Below are 11,116 nucleotides of genomic sequence, written 5' to 3'. Positions count from 1 at the left end.
TCCTCCCTACAACACATAGTGACACTGGTATAGTGTATAATGTTATAAAAGCTTTTTATTATTATCAGATGAATATTGATCTTTGGATCTTTCTATTCATTAAAGAATCCTTGTACTCAAAATGTACTCAACTGCTTTAAAAAAATAAAATTGAACATCAAATCAACATATTAGATGATTTCTGAAGGATCATGTGACACTGAAGACTGGAGTAATGATGCTGAAAATATAGTTTTGATCACAGGAATAAATTACATTTGAAAATATATTCAAATATAAAACAGTTATTTTAAATAGTAAAAATATTTTACTATATATATATATATATATTTTTTTTTAAGCAAATAAAAGACAAAAGAGACATGAAAATGATTCAAATAAACATCAAATAAAAGTTTCATATTAAAGTACCAAATTACAATATTTCAATTGGAGTCTGTTGTACAGTTCGCATATACAGTACCAGTTCCCTAATAACTGACATGTCTGTTGTCATGTGTTTTTCTTGATAGGTACAGATAAGTAAGTAGCTAACTTTTATCTGGTTATATCTGTTGCTTTAATACCAAACAACTTTAACCTTGGTCTTCGGAATCTGCTCCAATGTCCAAAGTGCCATATACAGAAAGAGCTGTCATTTCTTTTCACTGCTGTTCTTTCAAAAGAGAACATGGAGAAAAGTGAGAGGAAGGGGGTAAGTACTTTGGTTTAAATACTATATTCCTGCCACAAATTAAATTTAAACACTTGTTTTATGCTTTTTCTCTTGCCTTTTGGTTTGGTATCCAACAGACATCAATGAACAAAATGTATTTTTGCATTTTCAAATACGCTGCAACTGCTTCCATATAACCATATGAATACATTTTTAATGTAGAATTTATTTGCACTTACATAGTTTTAAAATTAATGCAACTTTGCAGAGAGTGACGCTGATCCTGGGTGCAGCTTCTCTGATTGCTGGCTTTGGTTCATCTTTTCAGTATGGATACAATGTGGCTGTGATCAACTCACCTGCCCCGGTACTGACTTAAAATCTATGATTATATTATATTATATTATATTATATTATATTATATTATATTACATTATATTATATTATATTATATTATATAGTTCTTGCACATTTACACATTCTAATAATCTCTGATAAACTTTATTCTGATGTTCTGATAAAAGGAGATGCAGCAGTTCTACACCCAAATATATGAAAATCGTTATGGTACAATATCAGATAATCTCCTGACCCTCCTGTGGTCCGTAACTGTGTCCATGTACCCACTGGGTGGGTTTTTTGGATCTCTAATGGTAGCCCCATTGGTGAACAAATTCGGGAGGTAATTTCTTTTAAACTGTATAGGGCCATAAAAAAATTATCAGTTGTTTTTGCCATTACATTGCATTGAGTCCCAGTCATCATTCCCTTACTGCTGCTTTTTCTTACAGAAAAGGTACACTCCTGTTCAACAACATTTTCTCTATTGTTCCTGCAATAATGATGGGTGTGAGTGAAGTGGCAGGGTCATTTGAGATCATCATTATTGCACGCTTTGTAGTGGGCATCTGTGCAGGTCAGTAAAATATTCCACCCAAATATATATGTATATATAGTACACTGTTAAAGAAAAAAAATAAATAAATAAATAAATTTTAAGGCAGCAGGATAACATTATTTTAAGTTGGCTCAACAAATTGTAAGTTCAGTCAACTCAAATAAGTTTAGTCAACTTGAAATGTTAAGAGACAACTTAGATATTTGAGTTGACGAAACAAAAGATTTGGTTTGTTAAACTTATAAGCTGGGCTTGTTAGAGAAGGGTGTAACTGCAGCCTGGAGATCTCCAAATGGGGGCGGGAACTCCAAAACAGGGTGGGAGCTCCAAAATTGGGGCGTGGCTTCCTCCCATTGACAGACAGGCACATGACATGCATGTGCAAATTTTTCCCCTAATCGCAAACTCCGCTCCACAGCTGATTCTAAAGGTTTTATTGTTTGTGTCAATCACAGTGTTGATTTCCTACACTATGCTACAATCAATGCTAACCCCTAAACCTACCCCACACATGACCCTAACCTTAACCACTGAAACTGACTGCATGTTGGGATTGCTGCTGAATAGCGTGGTGGATAAAAAGTGAATAAAATTATGCGATATAAGATCGGCGGGCCGTTCCATAACTCCCTAACCAGACCTCACCAGACAATGGGACTTTTTAGTTACACTCAGCATCACTACACCCTCCTACCCTGCGAATTTCAAGTCCCGGGATGCCCCTGTTTCTTAAAACAAAGTGATAGAGTAAAACCTTTTCCTTGCGCTGTGCTATGACAACTCGTGGGAGAGCTTGCAGGGGATTCCCGTTTATATCATTAAGCAGAGGTTCTGCCCACTTTTGGAGTTCCCGCCCCCATTTGGAGATCTCCGGTCTGCAGTTATACATACTTGGCTTGTTACCCAGCTGCCTTAAAATTTTAAGTTGAATGAACTCAAATATCTAAGTTGTCACTTAGAACAACTTAACATTTCAAGTTCACTAAACTATTTTGAGTTGACAAAATTTTAACTATTTGTTTTATACAGTGTATATAAGTATTTATAAGCTATACGTTTAAGAATGACAGTATGTGGCTGTGTTTTCCAGGCCTGTCCTCCAATGTGGTGCCCATGTATTTGGGAGAGATTGCACCTAAGAATTACAGGGGGGCCATCGGAATAATCCCACAGCTTTTCATCACCATTGGCATCCTTGTCGCCCAAGTGTTCGGCATTCGCAGTATCCTGGGAAATAAAGAAGGTAATGCACAGTTTTAGTTAACCATAATAACCCTACACACCACATTAGGATTTTTGTACATTTTTCTTCTATATCTATAAATAAGTTCATGAGATGCTCTAGCATTGCTGTGCCGTTGTAGAGGAGTTTATGAGTGCATTTGGAGAAACGTGCCCCTGCTGCTCATAGTGATGTGTAATTTTTTTCTAGGTTGGCCCATCATGTTGGGTCTCACAGGGATTCCAGCTGTCATTGAGCTGCTGCTTCTGCCGTTCTTCCCTGAGAGCCCACGATACATGCTCATACAGAAGGGGGATGAAAAAAACGCCAGGAAAGGTACAAGAGTTATTTTGGTCTCCCATGTCGGCACACAAAGAGTTTTACAGCTAGATGTGCACAAACAATAAACTCATCAAGATTACAGGGGTTTTACGATGGAGTAATGCTGGCTTTATCAATTGGACTTATGTAATTTACTTATATTTGATCACATATTTTTTTTTATTGAAGAGGTGACCTTGTTGGATCCTTGTAAGGTTTTGTGGACACTGCAAAAAATTATTTTCTTAATCCATATTATTATTTTTCGGGTTAAAAAATACATATAATGTGAATACACATACAAAATGTAACACTTTGATATGGGTATTGTTAAAATATTATCTACTTTGATATGAGTGTTGTTAAAATATTATCTACTTTGATATGAGTGTTGTTAAAATATTATCTACTTTGATATAGGTGTTGTTAAAATATTATCTACTTTGATATAGGTGTTGTTAAAACATTATCTACAAATATCATATACATCAATGTCAGTTTCAGTGTTTTAGTAGCAGGGATGGGAATAACGGCGTTACTAACAGCATTATTTTTTTAGTAACGAGTTATCAAACGAATTACTGTTTCCCCCATTACAACGCCGTTACCGTTATTGACAATGAAACTGCCGGTTTCTCCAGTTGTAGGCGGGACTAATGCGCAAACGGCAATCTCATTGGCTGGCGCTCACCTATTATCGTCCCTGTTTTGATTTCAGCAAATCAGTTCGAGCGAACGCAGACAACGTGATTAATATTCATGAACCCAGCAGCTCATTAATCCTTAGTGCGTTTTATATTGTTAATAGTAGTAGAATTCGTAGTCTTGTTATCTTATCAGTATTATTATTTTTTATTTTTTTCCCTTTTTTATAGAAACACTAAATGAAAAACAATATCTTAAGCACCACCACATTCATCACGAAAAATCAGTCAACATGACAAATATGCATTCATACATGGTTATTCTAATTACTAAAGTTCTAATTACTAGTTTAATGCTAAATTATTATAATATCATATTAAAATGCTTGACTGACTGATGCTAAGTGTACTGTCAGATATTTAAAAAAATGATAGATGTTTAATATTAGTCTGGTGAAATAAATAAACAAACAAAAAAATGTATTAGCCAGATTCTATTGCCAAGGTGTCCGTAGAAGGTTGATATTATTTACAATATTTTTTTTTTAATTTAATAGGTGTCTCTCACATTGTCCCACAGCAACATTAAAATACATTATAGTAGATTAGTGTACAATGCTTTATAATAATAATTTATTATATTTAGTGTCAATTTTATTCATTTAACTTATTTAATATTAGGGACATCCAAGTTATTTGACATATTTGAGCATTTTTTTAAGTAACACAATAGTTACTTTCCCTACACTGTAAAAAACAGTTTGTTGAGTCAACTTAAAATAATTTGTAACCTGGCTGCCTTAAAATTTTAAGTTCAGTCAACTCAAAAAAAAAGTTTATTCAATTTGAAATATTTAGATATTAGAGTTGAATAGATATTTGAGTTGAATCAACTTAAAATTTTAAGGCAGCTGGGTTACTTACCCATCTGTTAAGTTTTGCAAACACAAATATCTAAGTTGTTAGTACAACTTAACATTTCAAGTTGACTAAACTTATTTTAGTTGACTGAACTAAAAATTTTAAGGTAGCAGGGTAACAAATTATTTTAAGCTGACTCAACAAATTGTGTTTTTTATTTTTTACAGTGTAGTAATTAGCTACTGTTATAATGATGTAACTCACTTACTAACTTCTCACTATTTGTCCGAAACGGTAGGACAAAGGGTTAAATCCATGACAGGTGATAAATCCAGGGTAGGCTGCAGGCAGACAAGAAGGAGATAACCAGTCGAGGATCAAGACACAGATGACTAGACTAGAAAACAAGACTTAACTAGACTCGGGAAACTTGGAAGATTAATATCCATCAGTGTGAACTGACCACCACACAGAATATGAAGAATATTTTTGTAAATACCAGCACAATAACACACTCAGCAAAATATTGTCTAATTATCGTTATCAATAAAATCCCAGAAAATATTGAGATATTATTTTTTTTGTCAATATCGCACACCCCTAAGATCATTGTATTGATGTAAACCTTTTTACGTCATTGTATTAATGGTCCAAAATATGTATAAAACAATGTGGATTTTTTAAAATAACGTAAATCTTTCTACTACATTTTTCAGACATTATTTCCATTATATTAAGCCATGTCTTAGAGGTTTCTGTCTTTCCAATGAAAGTCCATGTAACCACACCTTAAAAGAAAAGATTAGTAAGATGTCATAAAATGAAATGAGTGGTTTAATCCATGTCTTGTTAAGAGATACGATTGCTTTATATAGTCAGCAGATTTTTTTAGGCTTGATTGTCGGTTGCGAAACAACCATGAGCAACTATATTGTTTCTGAAATGAAAGTTTTTGAAATTTATTGTCTTGCCCATTGAACTTTTGCATTATCAGCAGTATCACACTTGCAATCATGCCATTGATCTGAATATCAACATGTGAGGTTTTGGCTAAATGAAGATATGTTATGTTGTGTTTTAGGACTGCAGCAGCTGCGAGGCTGGGAAGATGTGGATGAGGAGCTGTGTGAGATGCGTGTGGAGGAGCAGTCAGAGCGAGCAGAAGGTCAACTTTCTGTGCTCAACCTCTTCACCTTCCGCTCACTGCGCTGGCAGCTGCTGTCTGTAATTGTCATGAACATGGGCCAACAACTGTCAGGAGTCAACGCCGTAAGCACTACTTTGAAACCGCACACAGCTGATTATTTTCAACAAAATTTTCTGAAAACATACCTGTGGTGTAACTAAATCCTAGTTTTAACCTCATCTTCAGATTTATTATTATGCTGACAGCATCTATAGCTCAGCAGGAGTGGCTGAAAATCACGTTCAGTATGTGACGGTCGGAACAGGAGCAGTTAATGTCTTCATGACAATAGCAGCTGTAAGTCACTCATTGTCTCATTTTTTTGTTTTTTGACTTATTAATGTTCTCCATAGTTTGATATGCCTCTCAAGGAGCTCATTTACTTCAAATAAAGTGCTTCACTAAGAAACATGAGTGTGAAGGATACAGTTTTGTGTTTCTGTAGGTGTTCATAGTAGAGAAATCTGGCAGAAGGCTGCTGTTACTGATCGGCTTTGGCATCTGCTGTGGAGCCTGTGTTCTCCTGACCGTAGCGCTGTACTTCCAGGTATAACAATGCTGTTCTTGTTTAAATACAAACTAGGGAGCATATAATTATATATAATTATATAATACGATTAAAATAATGTCTAAAAAAGGTCATAGTAATATTTTTATTAAACTGTCTAAATTATGTTTTATTTTATAATTTATTGAGACAAATTGATAGTATATCTAGACAAAAAATTAATATCAGTATATAATCATATTAAAATATCATTGTCTAACTAATATCATAATTTTTTCATTAAAATGTCTAAATTATGTCATAATAAAATTTTTATTTTTATTATTAGTCATAACAATAACCATATTAAAAGCTGTATTTATTTGTTGTCTTATTTTGTCATTTATTTAGACAAATGTATATATTTAGATATATTTTAAATATTTTAATATCAATATAGAATCTACTTAATATTATTGTCTAAATAATGTCATAGTAACAGTTTAATTAAACTGTCTTAATTATGTCATACATTATGAAATACAATTTTAATATAGGTCATTTATTGATTATTGGTCATAACATAAGAATTAATAGTTTCTATTTCAATCATTTTAACATTTTAATAAAAAAATAATAATTTCAGTCCATCTCTAATACAAACATAGAGGATTCAATGGTTATTGGATTTATTTATTTTTTCATTTATTTAGACAAACTGATATTTCACTATACATAGAACACTATTATTACTATTAATACATAGTAATATTTTAATACTATTATGGCATTATTTACACATAGCAATTTAATACCAAAATATAACTAAAATGAGCATATTATTGTCTAAATAATGTTATAGCAATATTTAAATTTAACTGTCTAAATTATGTCGTAATACATTTTTAATATAGGTCATTTAATGGTTATTGGTCATAACATAACAATTAAATGTGTCTATATCAACCAGAATTTTAATTCTGGGTCCATCCCTAATACAAGCACAAAGGATTCAGTGGTTGTGATTTATTTTTATATTTATTTAGACAAACTGATAGTATATTTAGACTACTATTATTGCTATTATTACATAATAATATTTTAATAATATTATGTCATTATTTAGACAATAATTAGTCATTAGATAATAACAATTATTAGCAATTAACAATATATTTATATTGACCAAATTTTTAATGTTTTGATCCCTAATAAAAAAGAAAGGATTCAGATTGGAGCTAATTATTTTGATCAATCAGATTCACTTTAACTGAATAAGGGAGTTTCCTTGTGTGGCCTATTATGTTTGTAGTAAATTCTTGTTTACAGACAGATGGATGTTATAGGCATTGTAAAATATCAGCCCCAGCAGAGATTTTAATTTTAGAGCTGTGAATGTGCTGGCCTGACGAATTTGCCCCTTGGGTCTATGTGAAATGCAAAGCTATAAATGGCAGAATAACTGCTTCACATTTCACCCACAGACTAAACTGGACTGGATGCCTTACGTCAGCATCGTCTGTGTCATTGTTTACGTCATCGGACATGCTATTGGCCCAAGTGAGTTCACTCCAATCCCGTAAAGACATATTGCAGATGCACGGGGGGTTTCGCTGCATCTCAATGAATACACTCCCTCCCTTTCAGTTGTTGTATTCCTTGGTGGGGAATGACAATAGGTTTATGCTTTATGCAGTTTCTGGGGTTTTACATGAAGACCTTGCAGTGAGTGCGGGAGAAGTGGCAGTAAAAATGTCTGATGATGGAATATCCAGATTTGACAGCTTTTTCTGCATCCCTTCGCAGGTCCTATTCCGACTGTAGTCACTACAGAAATGTTCCGGCAGTCTTCTAGACCACCAGCCTTCATGGTGGCTGGCACGGTTCACTGGATCTCAAACTTCACAGTCGGCCTGGTCTTCCCCTTTCTAGAGGTCAGAGGTCAAATACAACACTTGCAAAGAGAACAATATTGTGACAACTGATTCTTTTGTTAGTTTATTTTAAGGAAAAGTTCACCCAAAAATTAAAATGAGCTGCAAATGTACTCACCTTCAGGTTATTTGAGATGTGAAAGTTTGTTTTTTTCATTTAGCATTACATCACTTGCTCACCAGTGGATCCTCTGCAGTGAATGGGTGCCGTCAGAATGAGAGTTTATAAAAACATCACAATAATCCACACATAGATTTGTGGATTATTGTGATGTTTTCAACAGCTGTTTGCATTCTCTCATTCTGACGGCACCCATTTACTGCAGAGGATTCAAATGATGTAATTCTAAATCTTCAAATCTGTTCTGATGAAGAAAACAAACTGAGTAACTAATTATTTACTCATTTTTTTCATGCAAAGTTACGAAACTGAATCATCAAAGCCAACGATCAAAGAGAACTTGAATTAAAAAGAAAAAATGTCCTCATTTTCTTATTTTTGTCTACAGAAAGGTTTGGGTGCGTACAGCTTCATCATTTTTGCCTGCATCTGTCTTTTCACGTTTATCTACATCTGGATGGTCATCCCAGAGACCAAAAACAAGACCTTTTTGGAGATCAGCAAGCTTTTTGCTCAGAGAAACAAGGTGGATATTGTGGCAGAAGATGGGGACTCTGAGATCAAAGAGACTGGAGGGGAAATCATCAAATCGGAAATTAAAAGCACATTTCTTTGAGTGGTTAAGGGGTTGCTCATGTAGAAAAATTTCTTGTGCTTTAATGACATGAGGTGAAAGATTTTTAAAGTTTTTTAAGCTCATAAAACCTGCATTTATTTGATTCAAAGTACAGCAAAACAGTTTTCTATTCGAATATATTTTAAAATGTAATTTATTCCTTTCATTTCAAAGCTGATTTTTTAGCATCACTTCAGTCATATGATGCTTCAGAAATAATTCTAATATTCTGATTTGCTGCTCAAAAAACATTTATTATTATTATGTTAAAAAAAAAAAGAAACTGACTAGATTTTTTTCAGGTTTCTTCAATAAATAGAAAGTTTAGAAAAACAGCATTTAGCCATGGAAAAAGTAACATATTTTATTAAAAACAAAATGGATGTATATGAAGAAATATGGAAGCCGTTTAATTACTACATTAACAACAATAACATTGGTCATTTATTACAAGAGGTGTAACTATGTATAATGTTTTTTGTTTGTTTGTTTGTTTGTTTGTTTTTGTTTGTTTTTGTTGTCTCGTTTTGTTTTGCTGGAAAATGTAACTTTTATGTGTAAAGTACAGTAATGTATATTTGGTTTTTGGGTACCTTGCAATATTCGTTTTGCATTTAAATTGTCTCTTGTAAGAGAATTCTGCGTATTTCTATAGGGGAGAAGAGAGTGATGTTCTCTTGTTGGGGTGGGAAATAATTGTGACAAAACGGAAATGTGTTTCTCTGTTACCTGTCTTGCATAATCAAAAACAATAAACACATTGTTCAAAAAAAAAGAAAAACAGCATTTAGAAATCTTTTGTAACATTATAAATGTCTTTATCATCACTTTTGATCAATTTAAAGCATCCTTGCTAAATAGAAGTATTCTTTTCTCTAATTTCTTTCCCAAAAAAACATTAATAATAATAAAAAATGTTTCCTGAACAGCAAATCAGCATAGTAGAATAGTAGTGACCAGAAGAGACTTCTACTGTTCAAAAACTTTTGAGTGGTAGTGTATTCTGATGAAACAACGTATTGTTTACAAATATTCTTTGTAATAATTTTACAGTATTGCCATATCTTTTAAAGATGAAGTCCACTTCCAAGACAAAGATTCACATATACTGTACTCACCCCCTTGTCATCCAAGATGTTTATGTCTTTCTTTTTTCAGTCGTAAAGAAATTGTGTTTTCTGAGGAAAACATTTCAGCATTTTTCTCCATATAATGGACTGATATGGTGCCCCGATTTTGAACTTCCAAAATGCAGTTTAAATGCAGCTTCAAACGATCGCAGCTGAAGAAGAAGGGTCTTATCTAGCGAAACGATCGCTTATTTTCATTTAAAAAATACAATTTAAATACTTTTAAATCTCAAATCCTCGTCTTGTCTTACTCCCCCTGAACTCTGTTTATTCTGACTCAAGACAGTTACGGTATGTCAAAAAACTCAAATTGTATTTTCTGCCTCAACTTCAAAAATCATTTCAAAATCATCCTACATCGCTGCAGAAGTACGACCCAGTCTTTTCAAAGTGAACATGCAAAGATCAAACCCTTAACAAAAAAGGTAAAACTGCGATATAGGACGATTTTGAGGGAGAACATAAGATGGGAGTTTTTCAACATACACTAACTGTCATGAACCAGAACAAAAATAGTCCAGTCAGAGTAAGACGAGTGTTTGGCATTAAAAAGTATATAAATTGTATTATTTTTATTAAAATAACCGATCGTTACGCTAGATAAGACCCTCCTTCCTCAGCTGGGATCGTTTACAACCACATTTGGGATTGTTTGAAGCCGCATTTAAACTGCATTTTGGAAATTCAAAATCGGGGCACCATATCAGTCCATTATATGGAGAAAAATGCTGAAATGTTTTCCTCAGAAAACATAAACAGTCTTTCTGACTGAAAAAAGAAAGACATGAACATCTTGGATGACAAGGGGGTGAGTACATTGTATGTGAATCTTTGTTTTGGAAGTGGACTTCTCCTTTAAGAGACTTACTGCCCCTATGGGTCTAGCTGCTTCAATGCTTACTTCCTTTTCTAAGAAATATTTTTAAAATGAATTTATATTCATTTAATTAAAATGAATATTAAGTTTTTTATTTGAAAATGTTTTCTTCATTGTGATATAAGGATTTTTTTTTTTTTCCAGAAATTATAAACATGCTCTTC

The 11,116-nt window shown here is 33.1% G+C and overlaps 1 protein-coding gene across 2 annotated transcripts in view; it reads left to right on the top strand.

The window, feature by feature from the left end:
• Positions 1-585: 585 nt before the first annotated feature.
• Positions 586-11,116, top strand: part of LOC127155247 (solute carrier family 2, facilitated glucose transporter member 5) — a 30,566-nt gene continuing 20,035 nt past the window's right edge. Inside the window, exons 1-12 of one of the 2 annotated variants that reach the window (XM_051097354.1) lie at positions 586-694; positions 924-1,022; positions 1,180-1,337; positions 1,447-1,571; positions 2,644-2,796; positions 2,986-3,111; positions 5,683-5,870; positions 5,974-6,084; positions 6,233-6,334; positions 7,759-7,834; positions 8,081-8,208; positions 8,718-10,041. In XM_051097354.1, the coding sequence (XP_050953311.1) occupies positions 671-694; positions 924-1,022; positions 1,180-1,337; positions 1,447-1,571; positions 2,644-2,796; positions 2,986-3,111; positions 5,683-5,870; positions 5,974-6,084; positions 6,233-6,334; positions 7,759-7,834; positions 8,081-8,208; positions 8,718-8,945 (1,518 nt within the window). In that variant the 5' untranslated portion in view covers positions 586-670 and the 3' untranslated portion in view covers positions 8,946-10,041. Of the gene's footprint in view, positions 695-923; positions 1,023-1,179; positions 1,338-1,446; positions 1,572-2,643; positions 2,797-2,985; positions 3,112-5,682; positions 5,871-5,973; positions 6,085-6,232; positions 6,335-7,758; positions 7,835-8,080; positions 8,209-8,717; positions 10,042-11,116 lie in introns of those variants that run through there. The other variant, XM_051097355.1, reaches the window with a different exon arrangement.

This window comes from Labeo rohita, chromosome 23 (assembly GCF_022985175.1).
Source record: "Labeo rohita strain BAU-BD-2019 chromosome 23, IGBB_LRoh.1.0, whole genome shotgun sequence".
Lineage (NCBI taxonomy): Eukaryota > Metazoa > Chordata > Actinopteri > Cypriniformes > Cyprinidae > Labeo > Labeo rohita.
Note: the sequence above shows the minus strand (reverse complement) of the source record. Positions and strands in the feature narration are given on the sequence as shown.